This window comes from Heptranchias perlo, chromosome 3 (genome assembly GCF_035084215.1).
Source record: "Heptranchias perlo isolate sHepPer1 chromosome 3, sHepPer1.hap1, whole genome shotgun sequence".
In the NCBI taxonomy this organism is placed as follows: Eukaryota; Metazoa; Chordata; class Chondrichthyes; order Hexanchiformes; family Hexanchidae; genus Heptranchias; species Heptranchias perlo.
The window spans coordinates 37,205,884-37,225,957 of record NC_090327.1 but is presented as its reverse complement, the minus strand read 5'-3'; the positions used below and the strand labels follow the sequence as shown (position 1 = coordinate 37,225,957).

At 48.1% G+C, this 20,074-nt stretch overlaps 1 protein-coding gene across 1 annotated transcript; it reads left to right on the top strand.

Moving 5' to 3' along the window:
* The first annotated feature begins 1,373 nt into the window (after positions 1–1,373).
* Positions 1,374–17,299, top strand: LOC137312117 (actin-like). Its single transcript, XM_067978836.1, has 3 exons — positions 1,374–1,507; positions 10,753–10,888; positions 16,218–17,299. Exons 2-3 carry the CDS (start codon positions 10,763–10,765, stop codon positions 17,220–17,222), a joined length of 1,131 nt encoding a protein of 376 aa, XP_067834937.1. The 5' UTR covers positions 1,374–1,507; positions 10,753–10,762; the 3' UTR covers positions 17,223–17,299.
* Positions 17,300–20,074: the final 2,775 nt, after the last annotated feature.

Sequence of the window (20,074 nt, the reverse complement as noted above, 5' to 3'; positions counted from 1 at the left end):
CATGGACTTCTTTGTCACTAGGATGGAGACCATTCGTTCAGCTGCCTCTGCCGCTTCCCTCCCTTCCCCTAGCCCACCAAGCCATGCTTCCCCTAAGGCTCCCCCGTCCAAGCCCTGAACTTGCATCTTTCTCTAGTTTCTCTCCTATCTCCCCTCATGTCCTCTCCGAGCTCAACTTGTCCATGAGACTCACCTCCTGCTCTATTGACCCTATTCCCACTAAACTGCTCACCACACAACTTTCCTTTCTGGCCCCCATGCTAGTTGATATTGTAAATAGGTCTCTCTCCTCATGTATTATCCCTTTCCCTTTCAAATCTGCCATCATCACCCCCACTCCTCAAAAATCCCATCTGTCATTGCAAACAATTGCCCCATCTCCAACCTCCCTCTCCTTTCCAAAGTCCTTGAACATGTTGTTGCTTCCCAAATACATGTCCATCTTTCCCACAACTCCAAGTTTGAATCTCCAATCAAGTTTCTGCCCCTGCTCCAGCACTGAAACGGCCCTAATCAAAGTCACAAATGACATCCTCTGTGACTGTGACCATGGTGCACTATCCCTCCTCATTCTACTCGACCTGTCTGCAGCCTTTGACCATACCATCTACCTCCAGCTTCACATCCTCTCCATCATCAAGATTACCTACTTCCACCTCTAATATCATTCGTCTCTGCCCCTGCTGCAGCCCATCTGCTGCTGAAACCCTCTAGACTCGATTATTCCAATGCTCTGCTTGCCGGCCTCCCATCTTCCACCCTCCATAAACTTGCTCATCCAAAACTCTGCTGCCCGTACCCTAATGCACACCAAGTCCCATTCACCCTATCACCCCTGTGCTTGCTGACCTACATTGGCTCCCAGTCCACCAATGCCTCGACTTTAAAATTCTCATCCCTCCATGGCCCCTCCGTAACCTCCTCCAGCCCTACAACCCTCCGAGAACATTGCATTCCTCCAATTCTAGTCTCTTGTGCATCCCCCACTTCCTTTGCCCCACCATTGGTGGCTATGCCTTCAGCTGTCTATGCCCTAAGCACTGAAATTCCCTCCCTAAACCTCTCCGCCTCTCTCACCCTCCTCTAAAATGCTCCTTAAAACCTACCCCAGGCTAAGCTTTTGGTCACCTGTCCTAGTGTCTCCTTCTTTGGCTTGGTGTTAATTTTTGTCTGCTTACGCTCCTTGAAGCGCCTTGGGACATTTTACTACGTTAAAGGCGCTATATAAATGCATGTTGTTGTTGGTGTTATTCGTATCCGCCTTGTGAATGCAGAATGCGGATGTTTTCCCAAACAGGGTGTCGTCATTGGCAGTTATAGGGTTAAGCTTCAGTTACAGCTAAAATGAAAGTGAAAGCTTCTTAATGAGTATTTCTGTCAATAAAATAGTGAGTCACCGACAGACAAATATGTTCAAAATCCACCCTCTGTCTCTCCTCTCTCTTGATTCCGTAGTTGGAACCAAAAGGTGATTAAACCAGACGTCGTTTTCCTTGTCCTTCGAAAGGTAAGAAAGAAAACCATTTTATCATGGGAATAGGTGGAAGGAAAATGTAATGAGCACAGCCACTAGCTGGTTTGACTCTTTTGGGACACAGAAAAGCTTGGAGTTGATGTTGGGAATACCCAAGGAGCAAGACTGGAGCATTTCCCTATAGCCCTGGTATAACCCCCGACACTCCTTGTATTCAGTGGGTGATAATTCTACCTGTTGTTGTCCAAGTGTTTAATTGCCCTACATCACATGACTATATTGGTGTCAATTTGGCTCAGTGGGCAGTACGCTTACCTCTGAGTTAGAAGGTTATGGGTTCAAGTTCTCAAGTGCTGTCTTTCTGATGAGACATTAAACTGAGGCCCCCCGTATGCCTGTTATGGTGGACAGCAAAGCTCCCACAGCACTGGGATTACCCAGGAGTCTCTGGAATGGGACATGAACCTAACAGCCGGGGAGAACTGCACCTTTTATTTTTGTGCCGTGGCAACCCCCCTACCCTACAGCAAAGAGGCCTCTGGCTCGGTGAGGGTCAGGGGGATTGGGGTTTGGGCGGGGTGGGCGGGCTGGTGGGTTGGTGGGAGAGAGGTCTGGGGAATGGGGCTGGGGTGGGGGGGGAGCGAGGTCTGGAGAATGGTCTAGGGGTGTGCATGGGGCCCAGCATTTCCTGCAGAGCCGGGAGCAGCAGCAGCAGCAATGTAGTGAGTGGGCATGGTGCCGAGAGAAGAACAGCCAGTAAAGGGGTGAGTGCAGGCTGGGGACCTTACTGTGGGTAAATAGTGAAAGATCGTTTCCACTGGTGGGTGAATGAAGAACAAGGGGATGGAGACCGAGGATTTCATCGGAAGAGCCAAGGGGGAAGGGAAATGGAAGGTTCTTGAGCAGAAGCCTATTAGTCAATGGGATGCTTCACCACAAGGGGCTACTGAGGCAGAGACTGTAACATCATTTAAAAGGGAAAGGGATAAGTATTTGAAATGGAGGATTATCAAAGGATCTGGGTGGGGGAGATGGAATGGGATTGATAGAGTGCCAGCACTGGCACAGGCACTGAGGGGCCAAAGGACCTCCTCCTGTGTTGTAATTTCTATAATTCTATGAAAACTCTTCTTTATTGACTCCAAGGCCAGGGAGTGGTTTAGAAATAAAAACAGAAAATGCTGGAAAACACTCAGCAGGTCAGGCAGCACCTGGGGAGAGAGAAACAGAGTTAATGTTTCAGGTCGATGACCTTTCATCAGAACTGGAAGATGTTAGAGATAAACAGCTTTTAAGCAATAACAGAGCCAGGGAAAAGAGGGGGAGGAGGGAGGAAAGAACAAAAAGGAAGGTCTGTAATAGGGTGGAGGGCAAGGGTGGTTAAATGACAAAAGGGATGATGGTGAAAGGCAAAAGGAGATGGTAATGGGTCAAGTAAAGAAACCAATGGTTCTGGTGCAGGGTGGCTGCACAGGAAGTGGAGGAGGTGTGGGCTGGTGCTTGGGTTGGGGATCCCCTATCGGTACACGGCCGTCGGGGTGGTCCACACCCCTGAGATCTACCCACCTTTCTCCGCCACATTCCAGGGCCATGGCAGCCTCCCCCTCTTTGCCAGATTTTCCACACTTCTCTTCCCCCTCTGCTATTCTGCTGTAACCATTTACACCTCCTCTGGACCCCTCTTTTGTTTCTTTACTTGTCCCATTTTGAGGGATAAATATTGGCCATGACACCAGGGAGAACACACCTACTCTTCTTCGAATAGTGACATGGGATCTTTTGCGACCACTTGAGAGGGCAGATGGGGTCCTCGGTTTAATGATGAATCCAAAAGACAGCACCTCCGACAGTGCAAAAAAGTAATTCAGAATAGTGTTTATACTAAATCTACAGTGGCAGTTATTGCTAACTGGCTTTATTTGGATGTAGACCATTTATACAAACTGAATTGGGTTAATATAATTGTCATAAAACGCAGTTTTAATCTAGATAACTGCTGACCACCCAACTTCCCTTCCTGGCTTCCATGTTAGCTGATATTGTTAACGGTTCCCTCTCCTCAGGTATTGTTCCCCTCCCCTTCAAATACACATGCCGTCATCACCCCCCTCCTCAAAAAACCCAGCCTTGACCCCTCTGTCCTTGCAAACTGTCGCTCCATCCCCAACCTCCCTTTCCTCTCCAGTCCTTGAACGTGTTGTCACCTCCCAAATCCGTTCCCATCTTTCCTGCAACTCCTGTTTGAACCCCTCCAATCAGGTTTCTGCCCATGCCACAGCACTGAAATGGCCCTTACCAAAGTCACAAATGACATCCTATCTGACTGTGACCATGGTAAACTATCCCTCCTCATCTTTCTCGACCTGTCTGCAGCCTTTGACACAGTTGACCACACCATCCTCGACCAACATCTCTCCTCCTTCGTCCAGCTGGGTGGGACTGAGCTCGCCTGGTTCCATTCTTATCTATCCGGTCATAGACGGAGAATCGCCTGCAATGGCTTCTCCCACACTGTTACCTCTAGAGTCCCCTGAGGATCTATCCTTGGCGCCCTCCAATTTCTCATCTACATGCTGCCGCTCGGCGACATGATCCAAAAACATGTCAGATTCCACACGTATGCTGATGACACCCAGCTCTACCTCACCACCACCTCTCTCGACCCCTCCACTGTCTCTCATTTGTCACATTGCTTGTCTGACATCCAGTACCGGGTGAGCAAATATCCTCCAACTAAATACTGGGAAGACCAAAGCCATTGGGCAAGATTTTAACTGTGAAAAACAGGTAGATTGGGGGTGGGGAGGCATTGAAAATTACAACAATTTCAGACCTGCCCCCAACTCACCCATTTCCAGTTTTCACCGGGGCAAGACAAGGGGTGGGCGACCAACCAGCCCCCAGGAGGCGGGTTAGTCACTAAAATCTTTCAAGGAGGCTGCGGGCCTCCATTTTCTAAGGTTTTGCGATTTTGCCTCTGGGGGTCGGGATTCCTGGGCCTTCTCCTTCACGTCATGTGAGAGGAGGTGAGAAGACCCGAAACTGCAAGTAAATGCCTTTCTGGCACAGCTCGTGGGCCCGGAGGAGCAAGAGTGCTTTCCCCAGGCCCAACAAGCCTACCTGCGACGACCCCCACAAAGATTGCGGATCCCCCTCCAACGATTTCAGACCCCCCCCCCAATGATCATGGACCCCCCCTCAAGAATCGTGGACCCCCACGATGACCCCAATTCTGACTCCACACCCCGGTGACTGGCCCCCCGGTGACTGACACCCGATTGACCCCCCCATGACCCCTGATCTCCCTCCCCCATGACTGACTCCCCCGTGATTGACATTCACTGACTGACCTCCCCCCGCCCATGACTGACTCCCACCCCCCACCGAGACCTCCATGCCCCCCGGTGCCCTGTGCCCACCGATGCCCCCATGCCCACCCATGCCCCATGCCCACCATGCCCGCTGTGCCCACCCATCCCCCCCCAGACAATCGAAGACTTACCCGAAGACTTACCTTTTCACTTCCTCTTACTTCCGGGTTTCCCGTCCGCGATTTGAGCCCCCTGGCCCCTTCCCAGCTCCAGGTCAAAATCCTGGCCATTGTCTTTGGTCCCCGCCACAAACTCCGTTCCCTAGCCACCGACTCCATCTCGCTCCCTGGCTACTGTCCAAGGCTGAACCAGACCGTTTGCAACCTTGGCGTCCTAGTAGACCCTGACATGAGCTTCCGGCCGCATATCCGCTCCATCACCAAGACCTTCCACCATCGTAATATCGCCCGTCTCCACCCCTGCCTCAGCACATCTGCTGCTGAAATCCTCATCCTTGCCTTTGTTACCTCTAGACTTGACTATTCCAATGCTCTCCTGGCCGGCCTCCTATGTTCCACCCTCAATATACTGGAGCTCATCCAAAACTCAGCTGCCCGTATCTTAACTCGCACTAAGTGCCGTTCATCCATCACCCCTGTGCTCGCTGACCTACGTTGGCTCCCGGTCCGGGAACGCCACAATTTTAAAATTTTCATCCTTGTTTTCAAATCCCTCCATGGCCTTGCCCCTCTCTATCTCTGTAACCTCCTCCAGCCCTAAAACCCTCTGAGATCTCTGCGCTCCTCCAATTCTTGCCTCTTGTGCATCCCCGATTTTAATCGCTCCACCATTGGCGGCCGTGCCTTCAGAAGTGGCTCACTGTCAAATTTTTGTTTGAAAATCGCTCCTATGAAGCGCTTTCGGACGTTCTACTACATTAAAGGCGCTATATAAATGCAAGTTCCAGAAGGCATTTGCTAACGTCCCACATAAGAGACTGTCAGCTAAGATAGAAGCCCATGGAATCGAGGGAAAATTACAGACTTGGTTAGGAAGTTGGCTGAGCGAAAGACGACAGAGAGTAGGGATAATGGGTAAGTACTCACATTGGCAGGATGTGACTAATGGAGTCCCACAGGGATCTGTCTTGGGGCCTCAATTATTCACAATATTTATTAACGACTTAGATGAAGGCATAGAAAGTCTCATATCTACGTTTGCCGATGACACAAAGATTGGTGGCATTGTAAGCAGTGTAGATGGAAACATAAAATTACAAAGCGATATTGATGTTGAGCACCACTTGGAGGAAGCACTGAGGGTAGCAAGGGCACAAAATGTACTCTGGGTGGGGGACATCAATGTCCATCACCGAGAGTGGCTCGGTAGCACCACTACTGACCGAGCTGGCCGAGTCCTGAAGGACATAGCTGCCAGATTGGGCCTGCGGCAGGTGGTGAGCGAACCAACACGAGGGAAAAACTTACTTGACCTCGTCCTCACCGATCTACCTGTCGCAATTGCATCTGTCCATGACAGTATTGGTAGGAGTGATCACCGCACAGTCCTCGTGGAGACGAAGTCCTGTCTTCGCACTGAGGACACCAGCCAACGTGTTGTGTGGCACTACCACCGTGGTAAATGGGATAGATTCAGAACAGATCTAGCAGCTCAAAACTGGGCACCCATGAAGCACTGTGGGCCATCAGCAGCAGCAGAATTGTATTTCAGCACAATCTCTAACCTCATGGCCCGGCATATTCCTCACTCCACCATTACCAACAAGCCAGAGGATCAACCCTGGTTCAATGAGGAATGTAGAAGAGCATGCCAGGAACAGCACCAGGAGTACCTAAAAATGAGGTGCCAACCTGGTGAAGCTACAACTCAGGACTACACGCATGCTAAACGGCAGAAGCAACATGCTACAGACAGAGCTAAGCGATTCCACAACCAACGGATCAGATCAAAGCTCTGCAGTCCTGCCACATCCAGTCGGAATGGTGGTGGACAATTAAACAACTAACGGGAGGAGAAGGCTCTGCAAACATCCCCATCCTCAATGATGGTGGAGTCCAGCACATGAGTGCAAAAGAGAAGTCTGAAGCGTTTGCAACCATCTTCAGCTAGAAGTGCCGAGTTGATGATCCATCTCAGCCTCCTCCCGATATCCCCACCATCACAGAAGCCAGTCTTCAGCCAATTCGACTCACTCCACGTGATATCAAGAAACGGCTGAGTGCACTGAATACAGCAAAGGCTATGGGCCCCGACAACATCCCAGCTGTAGTGCTGAAGTCTTGTGCTCCAGAATTAGCTGCGCCTCTAGCCAAGCTGTTCCAGTACAGCTATAACACTGGCATCTACCCGACAATGTGGAAAATTGCCCAGGTATGTCCTGTCCACAAAAAGCAGGACAAATCCAATCCGGTCAATTATCGCCCCATCAGTCTACTCTCAATCATCAGCAAAGTGATGGAAGGTGTCGTCGACAGTGCTATCAAGCGGCACCTGCTCACCGATGCTCAGTTTGGGTTCCGCCAGGACCACTCGGCTCCAGACCTCATTGCAGCCTTGGTCCAAACATGGACAAAAGAGCTGAATTCCAGAGGTGAGGTGAGAGTGACTGCCCTTGACATCAAGGCAGCATTTGACCGAGTGTGGCACCAAGGAGCCCTAGTAAAATTGAAGTCAATGGGAATCAGGGGGAAAACTCTCCAGTGGCTGGAGTCATACCGAGCACAAAGGAAGATGGTAGTGGTTGTTGGAGGCCAATCATCTCAGCCCCAGGGCATTGCTGCACGAGTTCCTCAGGGCAATGTCCTAGGCCCAACCATCTTCAACTGCTTCATCAATGACCTTCCCTCCATCATAAGGTCGGAAATGGGAATGTTCGCTGATGATTGCACAGTGTTCAGTTCCATTCGCAATCCCTCAAATAATGAAGCAGTCCGAGCCCGCATGCAGCAAGACCTGAACAACATCCAGGCTTGGGCTCATAAGTGGCAAGTAACAATCGTGCCAGACAAGTGCCAGGCAATGACCATCTCCAACAAGAGACAGTCTAACCACCTCCCCTTGACATTCAACGGCATTACCATTGCTGAATCCCCCACCATCAACATCCTGGGGGTCACCATTGACCAGAGACTTAACTGAACCAGCCATATAAATACTGTGGCTACAAGAGCAGGTCAGAGGCTGGGTATTCTGCGGCGAGTGACTCACCTCCTGACTCCCCAAAGCCTTTCCACCATCTACAAGGCACAAGTCAGGAGCATGATGGAATACTCTCCACTTGCTTGGATGAGTGCAGCTCCAACAACACTCAAGAAGCTCGACACCATCCAAGATAAAGCAGCCCGCTTGATTGGCACCCCATTCACCACCCTAAACATTCACTCCCTTCACCACTGGCGCATTGTGGCTGCAGTGTGTACCATCCACAGGATGCACTGCAGCAACTTGCCAAGGCTTCTTCGACCTCTACCACCTAGAAGGACAAGAGCAGCAGGCACATGGGAACAACACCACCTGCACGTTCCCCTCCAAGTCACACACCATCCCGACTTGGAAATATATCGCCGTTCCTTCATCGTCGCTGGGTCAAAATCCTGGAACTCCCTTCCTAACAGCACTGTGGGAGAACTGTCACCACACGGACTGCAGCGGTTCAAGAAGGCGGCTCACCACCACCTTCTCAAGGGCAATTAGGAATGGGCAATAAATACTGGCCTCGCCAGCAATGTCCACATCCCATGAACGAATAAATTAAAAAAAAGGTGAATGGGCAAAACTGTGGCAAATGGAGTTCAATGTAGACAAATGTGAGGTCATCCACTTTGGATCAAAAAAGGACAGAACAGGGTACTTTCCAAATGGTAAAAAGTTAAAAACAGTGGATGTCCAAAGGGACCTAGGGGTACAGGTACATAGATCATTGAAGTGTCATGATCAGGTGCAGAAAATAATCAATAAGGCTAATGGAATGCTGGCCTTTATATCTAGAGGACTAGAGTACAAGGGGGCAGAAGTTATGCTACAACTATACAAAACCCTGGTTAGACCGCACCTGGAGTACTGTGAGCAGTTCTGGGCACCGCACCTTCGGAAGGACATATTGGCCTTGGAGGGAGTGCAGCGTAGGTTTACTAGAATGATACCCGGACTTCAAGGGTTAAGTTACGAGGAGAGATTACACAAATTGGGGTTGTATTCTCTCGAGTTTAGAAGTTTAAGGGGAGATCTGATCGAAGCTTATAAGATATTAAGGGGAACGGATAGGGTGGATAGAGATAAACTATTTCCGCTGGTTGGGGATTCTAGGAGTAGGGGGCACAGTCTAAAAATTAGAACCAGACCTTTCAGGAGTGAGGTTAGAAAACATTTCTGCACACAAAGGGTGGTAGAAGTTTGGAACTCTCTTCCGCAAATGGCAATTGATACTAGCTCAATTGCTAAATTTAAATCTGAGATAGATAGCTTTTTGGCAACCAAAGGTATTAAGGGATATGGGCCAAAGGCAGGTATATGGAGTTAGATCACAGATCAGCCATGATCTTATCAAATGGCGGAGCAGGTACGAAGGGCTGAATGGCCTACTTCTTAAGTTCCTATGTTCCTTAGTTGTTGTTGTCGATAAGAGCATTATAAACAGGGATTGGTATTATTAAGGTGAGTATTTGATTACCTACCAGTTTCCCTGAGCATTGGAATGCTCAGTTTTGAAGGAGTACATGTATAAATGATGCAATTTGTAACCCTCGACCTAGCACTCCTTGTTCAAACAACTAGTTGCACAACAATAGAACCTGAAATACTGCACTGGTTTACATCCTCTCAGCTAATGATATGACTCAAATCTTTTCACTTTGTGATAGAATCATGGAGTCATACAGCACAGAAGGAGGCCATTCGGCCCATCGTGCCTGTGCCTGCTCTTTGAAAGAGCTATCCAATTAGCCCCACCCCCAGCTCTTTCCCCATTGCCCTGCAATTTTTTCCTTTACAAGTGTATATCCAATTCCCTTTTGAAAGTTACTATTGAATCTGCTTCTATCACTCATTCGGGCAGATCATAACAACATTTCTCCTCATCTCCCCTCTGGTTCAGTGCAGCATTCCCTCAGTACTGTACTGAAATGTCAGCCTAGATTATGTGTTCAAGTTTCTGGAGTGGGATGAGTTGAGTTGTGTGTTTGCATAGCATTGGAGGGAGTGGTTGATGAAAATATTTGATAGTTTTTTTCAACTGGTCTGTTCTTCAATGTTTTTCTTTGTCTCCTTATTGAACTTTTCAGGCATTTAAGAAGAGCTAAATGTTGCTAGTAAATTTTAAGAAAAAAATGAAGTATAGAGGTTAACATTAATTGACAGCCCTGGTTATTTCACAAAGGACATGCATTGATGCAGCACCTTTCATGTCTTCACTTCCAGTTTTGAAGTGTAGTTACTGTTGTTCTGTAGGCAGTTGATTCGAGTTCAACTGACACCTTTAAAAGGGAGTTGGATCCAGGATGGGGGTTGAGGGTCAAAGAGATATTAACAACATAGCTTGATAGTCTTCTTTCAGGAGAGTTAAAGAAAGACTTGCATTTATATAATGCCTATCACAACCTCAGGACGTCCCAAAGCGCTTTACAGCTTTGAGTTATAAGAAGTGTTGCTCAAGTAGAGGTTAACGTGCATTGGTTGGGAGGGGAGAGGGAGATTCATGGTACAGTTAGCACAGGTGGGCTCTGGGTGGAGTGGGATTGCTGGGCCGAATGGACTTCTCCTGCACTACACTTTATGTTCCAAAAAATGTAGAATCAAATGGAGCTAATGCTAAAAGTTTGTGAGGAATAAAAGCTTTCGAAGATGGTTAAAACCCTCAGAGAGCTGGAGATCGCCAGTCTCTCTCTTTCCTACTCTCCCTCCCCCACACATAACCCCTTTGTGTTTTTATATCTGTGTCTTCGCTCACAGGTTCTGAGCCATGGGGGATGTTGAGATTGCAGCCTTGGTTGTGGATAATGGAACTGGGATGATCAAGGCCGGGTTTGCAGGGGATGATGCCCCCAGAGCTGTGTTTCCCACTGTTGTGGGGAGGCCTCGACACCAGGTAAACTTATCAAGTTGCTTAAAACTGAAATGCTTGAAGAGAAGAAATTTCATCTTAAATTTTCTGCTGGCTGGCGATTTGGATTGTTGTGTCAATCTGTCTGTATGTGGAAAGGTTTCTTAATGTTGATGACGTAAACTGCATTTCCTCCATTCCCCTTGCTTGCTCCCCATTGACTTGAAATGTTCACTTGCATGCATACAGTCCTGGACAATACTGACCAATTCTCAGAAGGACCTCTGGATGGTCTGCCAATTGAGGGTGAGGACAGGGTAGGAGGAAATAGGGAAAAGGGCTTGGATCACACCTCCTGCTGGTTGATGATGGGTCAAAATTGAAATACTGTGGCCAGGTTCTGAGCCTATGTCATCCTGGTCTCCTGACCAGAGGAGGGTGCATTGTGGGAAACAGAAGCAACAAGGATTTAAAATAGGGAAATAAAACGATAAGATTAGAGAAAGGGGTGGATAAATAGTAGAGTAGGGAAAGGGGAATATAAGGAATAGAGAAGGAAAAGGGAATATAAAAGATAGAGTAGGGAATGGGGAATATAAAGGATAGAGTAGGGAATGGGGAATATATAGGATTTTTCTTATTCATTCATGGGATGTGGGCATCGCTGGCAAGGCCAGCATTTATTGCCCATCTCTAATTGTCCTTGAGAAGGTGGTGGTGAGCCGCCTTCTTGAACCACTGCAGACTGTGTAGTGAAGGTTCTCCCACAGTGCTGTTAGGTAGGGAGTTCCAGAATTTTGACCCAGAGACGATGAAGGAACGACAATATATTTCCAAGTCAGGATGGTGTGTTACTTGGAGCGGAACTTGGAGGTGGTGTTATTCCCATGCGCCTGCTGCCCTTGTCCTTCTAGGTGGTAGAGGTTGCGGGTTTGGGAGGTGCTGTCGAAGAAGCCTTGGCGAGTTGCTGCAGTGTATCTTGTAGATGGTACACACTACAGCCACGGTGCGCCGGTGGTGGAGGGAGTGAATATTTAAGTGGTGGATGAGGTGCCAATCAAGTGGGCTGCTTTGTCCTGGATGGTGTTGAGCTTCTTGAGTGTTGCTGGAGCTGTACTTATCCAGGCAAGTGGAGAGTATTCCATCACAGATTAGGGAAAGGGGAAATGAAGGATAGAGTAGGCAAAAGGGATAATAAAGGATAGTGTAGGATTTTGAAGGTGCTGCCAAAGAAGCCTTGGCGAACTGCAACAGTGCATCCTATAGACAGTACACACTACAGCCACGGTATGCTGGTGGTGGAGGGAATGGTTGTTTAAGCTAGTGGATAGGGTGTCAATGAAATAGACTGCTTTGTCCTGGATGGGGTTTTGTTTCATTCTTGGGATGTGAGTATCACTGGCAAGGCCGGCATTTATTGCCCATCCCTAGTTGTCATGTTTGATATAATTGAGTGTCTTGCTCGGCCATTTCAGAGGGCAGTTAAGAGTCAACCATGTTGGTGTGGGACTGGAGTCACATATAGGCCAGACTGGGTAAGGACGGCAGGTTTCCTTCCCGAAGGACACGAGTGAACCATTTGGGTTTTTATGACAATCTGACAGATACATGGTCACTTTTCGTGATATCAGATTTTACCTTCTAAACTTTTACCTTTTAAACTGAATTCAAATTCTTAAACTGCCATTGTGGGATTTAAACTCAATTCTCTGGATTACTAGTCCATGTCTCTGGATTATTAGTCAAGGAATAAAACTACTACACTAACGTACCTCTTTTCAATGTCGAGCTTCTTGAGTGTTGTTGCAGCTGCAAGTGGAGAGTATTCCATCACGCAGCTGACTTGTGACTTGTAGATGGTGGAGAGCTTTTGAGGAATCAGGAGGTGAGCTACTCATCTCAGAATACCCAACCTCTGACTTGCTCCAGTAGCCATGGCATTTATGTGGCTAGTCCATTCAATTTCTGGCCAATGGTGACCCCCAATGGTGACCCCAATGATGGTGGAAGATTCGGTGATGGTGAAGACATTGAATGTCAAGGGGAGGTGGTTGGACTCTCTCTTGTTGAAGATGGTCACTGCCTGGCACTTGTCTGGCACGAATGTTACTTGCTACTTATCAGCCCAAGCCTGGATGTTGTCCAGGTCTTGCTGCATGTGGGCATGGACTGCTTCATTATCTGAGGGGTTGCGAATGGAACTGAACACTGTGCAATCATCAGCGAACATCCCCACTTCTGACCTTATGAAAAATGGAAGGTGACTGATGAAGCAACTGATGATAGTTGGGCCTAGAATGCTGCCCTGGCAAACTCCTGCAGCGATTTCCTGGTGCTGAGATAATTTGCCTCCAACAACCAGAAATATGTTCCTTTGGGTCAGGTATGACTCCAGCCACCGGAGAGTTTTCTCTTTGATCCCCATTGACCTTTTACTAGGGCTCCTTGGTGCCACACTCGGTCGAATGCTGGCTTGATGTCAAGGGCAGTCACTCACCTCACCTCCGGAATTCAGCTCTTGTCTTCAGGTTTGGACCAAGGCTGTAATGAGGTCTGGAGCCGAGCAGTCTGGCAGAACCCAAACTGAGCAGGTTATTGATGAGTAAGTGCTGCTTGATAGCACTGTGGACGACACCTTACATCGCTACTGATGATAGGGAGTATACTGATGGGGCGGTAATTGGCTGGGTTGGATTTATCATAGTATCATAGTATGTTACAGCACAGAAAGAGGCCATAGGGCTCATCGTGCCTGTGTCAGCTCTTTGAAAGAGATATCCAATTAGTCCCACTCCCCTGCTCTTTCCCCATAGCCTTGGAATTTTTTTCCCTGCAAGTATTTATTCAATTCCCTTTTGAAAGTTACTATTGAATCTGCTTCCACCACCCTTTCAGGCAGTGCATTCCAGATCAAAACAATCCTCGGCGTAAAAAAATGTTTCCTCATGTCGCCTCTGGTTCTATGGCCAATCACCTTAAATCTGTGTCCTCTGGTTAGTGACCCTTCTGCCATTGGTACAGTTTCTCTTTATTTACTCTATTCTTCATGATTTTGAAACCTCTATCAAATCTCCTCTTAACCTTCTCTGCTGTAAGGAGAACAACCCCAGCTTCTCCAGTCTGTCCCCATAACTGACATCCCTCATCCCTGATACCATTCTAGTAAATCTCTTCTGCACCCTCTCTAAGGCCTTGACATCCTTCTTAAAGTGTGGTGCCCAGAATTGAACACAATACTCCAGCTGCGGCCTAACCAGTATTTTATAAAGGTTTAGCATAACTTCACTGCTTTTGTACTCTATGCCTCTATTAATAAAACCCAGGATCCCATATGCTTATTTAACAGCCTTCTCAACTTGTCCTGCCACCTTCAAAGATTTTTGTACATATACCCCCGGGTCTCTCTGTTCCTGTACCCCCTTTAAAATTGTACTATTTAGTTTATATTGCCTCTCCTCATTCTTCCCACCAAAATGTATCACTTCACACTTCTCTGCATTAAATTTAATCTGCCACGTGTCTGCCCATTTCATCAATCTGTCTATATCCTCGTGATGTTTGTTACTATCCTTCACGTTGTTTACTACATTCCCATGTTTCGTGTCATCTGCAAACTTTGAAAGTATACCCTCTATACCCAAGTCCAGGTCAATAATATATAACAAAAATGGCCCTAATACCGACCCCTGGGGAACACCGCTGTATATTTCCTGCTTTTTGAGGACAGGACATACCTGGGCAATTTTTCACATTGTCGGGTAGATGCCAGTGTTGCAGCTGTACTGGAACAGCTTGGCTAGAGGCGGGGCTAGTACTGGAGCACAGGTCTTCAGATCTACAGCCGGGATATTGTTGGGATCCGTAGCCTTTGCTGTGTCCAGTGCACTCAGCCGTTTCTTGTTGTTATGTGGAGTGAATCGAATTGGCTGAAGACTGGCAGCTATGATGATGGGGATCTCGGGAGGAGGCCGTGAAGGATCATCCATTTGGCACTTCTGGCTGAAGATGGTTGCAAACACTTGAGCCTTGTCTTTTGCACTCACTTGCTGGATTCCGCCAGCGTTGAGGAGGGGGATGGTCATGTAGCCTTCTCCTCCTGTTAGTTCGCGACTAGATGTGGCAGGGTTGCCGAGGTTTGATTTGTTCCACTGGTTGTGGGATTGCTTACCTCTGTCTACAGCTTGCTACTTCCACGGTTAAGCATGCGTGTAGTCCTGTGTCGTAGCATCACCAGTTTGGCACCTCATTTTCAAGTACGTCTGGTGCTGCTTCCAGCATGCTCTTCTACATTCCTAATTGAACCAGGGTTGGTCATCTGGCTTGATGGTGATGGAGGAATGAGGGATAATCCGGGCCATGAGGTTATGGATTGTGGTGATTTACAATTCTACTGCTGCAGTTGGCCCACGACGTCTCATAAATGCCCAGTTTTGAGCTGCTAGATCTGTTCTTAATCAATCCCACTTAGCACACTGCCACATGACACGATGGAGAATGCCCTCAGTGTGAAGATAGGATTTGATCTCCACAAGGACTGTGCTGTGGTCACTCCTACCAATACTGTCATGGACAGGCGCATCTTTACAGGTAGATTGGTGAAGTTATTCCCTCGTGTTGGTTCTCTCTCCATCTGCCCAGTCTAGCAGCTACATCCTTCTGGACTCAGCCAGCTTGGTCAGCGGTGATGATGGACATTGAAATCCCCCACCCTAAACATGTTCAGTGCCCTTGTACCCTTAGTGTTTTCTCCAAGTGGTGCTCAACATGCAGGAGTACTGGATTGTCAGCTGGTGGAGAGCAGTAGATGGTTATCAGCAAGAGGATTCCTTGCCCGTGTTTGACCTAAAGCCATGAGACTTGAGGGGGTTTGGAATCAATGTTGCGGACTACCAGGGCCACTCCCCTACCAACTTTAAACCACTGTGGCCTCACCTCTGGTGGGTCTGTCCTGCCGGTTCAACAGGATATACCCAGAGATGGTGATGGAGGAGGCTGGAATATTGGCCTGATAGGTATGATGCTTTGAGTAGGACTATGTCAGGCTGTTGATTGACTAGTCTGTTGGACAGCTCTCCCAACTTTGGCACCAGTCCACAGATGTTAGTGGAGAAGACTTCGCAGGGTCAACTGGGCTGGGTGTGCCTTCGTCGTGTTCTGATTCAATGCCTAGGGAAAGGGGAGGATAAACGATAGGGATAGGGAAGGATAAACGATTGGGAAAGGGGTGGATAAACGATAGGGAAAGGGGAGGATAAACGATTGGGAAAGGGGCAGATTAACGATTGGGAAAGGGGAGGATAAACGATAGGGAAAGGGGCGGATAAACGATTGGGAAAGGGGAGGATAAACAATACTGTTTTTTTTTCTACTCTAGGATGCCATGGTCGGAACAGGTCCAAAAGACCATTGTGTTGGGGATGAAGCCAGGGCCAGACCAGACATTTGGGCCTCCAAGTACCCAATCAAACATGGGATTGTGACCAACTGGGACGACATGGAGAAGATCTGGCACCACACCTTCTACAATGAGTTGCAAGTCGCCCCAGCGGAACATCCTGTTCTCCTCACGGAGGCACCTCTGAACCCCAAAGCAAACCGGGAGAAGATGACTCAGATGATGTTTGAGAATTTTAGTCTGCCAGCATTCTATGTTGCCGTCCCTGGTTTACTTTCCATATATGCATCTGGCCGCACCACAGGCCTCGTGTTGGACTGTGGTGATGGTGTGACCTATGCCCTATCAGTCAATGAGGGCTATATGGTACCTGATTCCATTAGACGTCTAAACTTTGCTGGCAGGGAGCTCAATGACTACTTCATGGAGAGTTTGATTGACCGTGGGTGCCACTTCATCACGCCTGCCGAGAGATTAGTTGCACAAAAAATCAAAGAGGAGCTTTGCTATGTGGCTCTTGATTATGACCGGGAGATGGTCATTGCTGCTTCTTCTTCCTCCCTGGACAAAAGCTATGAACTTCCTGATGGTCACGTCATCACCATCGGCAATGAGCGTTTCCGATGTCCAGAAGCTCTCTTCCATCCATCCTTCTTGGGAATGCCATCAGTAGGTGTCCACGAGACTGCCAATGACTGCATCAAAGCGTGTGAAAGCTGCATCAGGAACGATCTCTATGCAAATATTGTCCTGGCTGGTGGAAGCACCATGTTCCCAGGTATCGCTGATCGGATGCAGAAGGAAATCATGGCCCTGGCTCCAAGCACAATGAAGATTAGGATCATTGCTCCAACCGAGAGGAAGTATTCGGTGTGGATTGGTGGCTCCATCTTGGGTTCTCTCTCCACCTTCCAGCAAATGTGGATCACCAAGCAGGAGTATGATGAGTCGGGGCCTTCCATAGTTCATTGCAAGTGCTTCTAATGTGATATGGTTAGGCTGGGGCTATAACTGAGTTGATGATGGGGTGGAAATATTTAAATAAAAGCTTAATGACACAATTTTCGTTCTTTGGTGGCTGATATAATGATGAAGGTGGCAGTAACCCGCGCCCGGTAATTGAGATGTAGGCAGCACATTACATTTGTGCTGCCTGGTGATTTACTTGATTGCTGCGAGCAACCATGCCTAGATGAGCTGTTGAGTGGCTGCTCACCAGCAGGGGGAGTGGTCCCGATATCACGAGTGGCTAGCACCACTTAAAGGCAGCCTGCACCTTTTATTTGCAAAATATAAGATACGGGTCCGCCCAGAATCTGAATGAGGATCATCAGACATCGCACATGTAAAACACAGATGCTGGTCCCGTCCCTTTGTTTATAAACAGTTGAGTTGTTTTAAAACATTGAATAAAGGTTGCACAATACTAAATCCCACATCCTCCAATCTGCACGCCAGAGCCCACGAATCTGCTGATCTGAGTTTGTACCAGGCCTACGAGAGCGCCTGCACCAATGTTCTCTGAGGCCTTGGTGCAAGAGGTGGACAGAAGGAGGGGCATCCTATATCTGCAGGGGTAGGGGGGTGGCGAGAGGCCCTCCAGACATCCAGACATATGATCCCGAGGCAGTGAGAGGCAGTAGGAGATGAAGTCAATGCCAGGCAGATAGCACCACGAACATGGATGCAGTGCAGGAAGAAGTTCAATGCTTTGACACGAGTGGTCAAAGTGAGTGAGGTCAACTGTCAAGTGGTATCTCCTACCAACTACACCACTAGCCGCCTCCACTGTTCCACTCACTACACCCCCCATCACCCACCTACCAGCAAACTTTTTCAATTAGTATTCAACTCTTCCAATCAGATGCTTCCGCTCACCCTCACACATTACCACTGTTGCAAGCCTCACACCCACAATTCGCAGGTCACACACACTGGCAGCTATTCAACCATGACAGGCACATCACCCAAACATCTTGCAGGACACTCACCTCTCAGGATGATAGCATTCCTGTCCCACCCCTGCCACTCCACCAGTGCCCTAGCTGTTGCCTGTCAGATAGCCAGCCCACTCCCTGTAGAGTGTTGAAACTTTATTATAGGAACATAGGAAGATAGGAACAGGCCATTTATCCCCTCGAGCCTATTCTGCCATTAAATGAGATCATGGCTGATCTGTGACCTAACTCCATGTACCCACCTTAGTCCTATATCCCTTAATACCTTTGGTTAACAAAAATTTATCAATCTCAGATTTAAAATTAACAATTGAGCTAGCATCAACTGCCGTTTGCGGAAGAGTGTTCCAAACTTCTACCACCCTTTCCCTGTAGAAGCGTTTCCTAACTTCACTCCTGCAAGTCCTGGCTCTAATTTTTAGTCTATATCCCCTAGTCCTAGTATTCAAGTATAGGTGACCTCCAAAAACAAGTACAAATGCATCAGCAACCAGAAGCAATAATCCAGCAACTTACCTGTAACTCCTGAATGATCCCTTTAAATAGCACTGGTGGGGGGTCTTCCATGTTGTTTAAGGCCTGTTCTGCTGTGCAAGGTTAAGACAGTGTGTTGGCTGGAGCGTGGAGTTCCAAAATCACATCTGTCCCTTTAAATCAGCGTTGTACACTGATCTACTGCATATTCTCCCTACTTTACATGGTGCCAATGTTCGTTATCTGTGCGTGCGCAAATGCCTTTACCAATATGGCGTCCAGCACATGTCACACTAGAAATGTGTGCACGCATTCCGGACGCCGTTTTGGGTCCTTAGAAGTCCGCGTAACGTCTACAAAATGGGTGCTGCGCGGCCCAATTTACCTCCCCAAATCTCTCCAGTTTTTCCTCATAACTCAGACCCTGACACTGGGGATCAGCCTTAGGATCCTCTCTGCACTGCCTCTAGTGCTCGAATGTCTCGCTTGTTTCATGACGACCAGAATTGGACTCAGTATTCAAGGTACGGTCTGACCAGAGCTCTGTACAGGTTGATCATCACCTCCTTGATTGATATTCTACTGTTCACTTTTTATTGGCTTTGTTGATTGCTGCTCTGCATTGGTTGGACCTGTTTAGCATCAAGTCTACTAAGACTCCTAGGTCTCTTTCTGCTTCATCCGTAGCCATTTCAATACCATTCATGGGTTGTGTTGTCTATTGTTCCTTCCTATGTGCAATACCTTACAGTTGTCTGCATTAAATTTCATCTGTCATTGTTCTACCGACTTGTATATCTTGTCCAACTCATTCTGTACTTTCTGAGCTGCGATCCAACTGCGCCTTCTGGTTTGGTATCATCTGCAAATGTGACCACATTGCATCAAGTTTCAGAATCTGGGTTATTTATGTAAAATTGAAAAAATAGGGTCCCAGTTCTGAGGCATCCCACTCAATACTTCCAACCACACTCTGCAAGGAGGAGGAACTGTTTCCCCCAGCAAGGAGGAGGAACTGTTTCCCCCAGCAAGGAGGAGGAACTGCTTCCCCCAGCAAGGAGGAGGAACTGCTTCCCCCAGCAAGGAGGAGGAACTGTTTCACCCAGCAAGGAGGAGGAACTGTTTCCCCCAGCAAGGAGGAGGAACTGTTTCCCCCAGCAAAGTGGAGGAACTGTTTCCCCAGGATGGAAGAGGAACTGTTCCCCCCAGCAAGGAGGAGGAACTGTTTCCCCCAGCAAGGAGGAGGAACTGCTTCCCCCAGCAAGGAGGAGGAACTACTTCCCCCAGCAAGGAGGAGGAACTGTTTCCCCCAGCAAGGAGGAGGAACTGTTTCCCCCAGCAAGGAGGAGGAACTACTTCCCCCAGCAAGGAGGAGGAACTGTTTCCCCCAGCAAGGAGGAGGAA

What these genes read in the sequence shown, in the direction of transcription:
- LOC137312117 (XM_067978836.1), top strand. Translation starts at nt 10,763, where the DNA reads ATGGGGGATGTTGAGATTGCAGCCTTGGTTGTGGATAATGGAACTGGG. An exon ending in TGGGGAGGCCTCGACACCAG is followed by an intron (nt 10,889 to 16,217) that starts GTAAACTTATCA and finishes TTTCTACTCTAG; the next exon opens with GATGCCATGGTCGGAACAGG.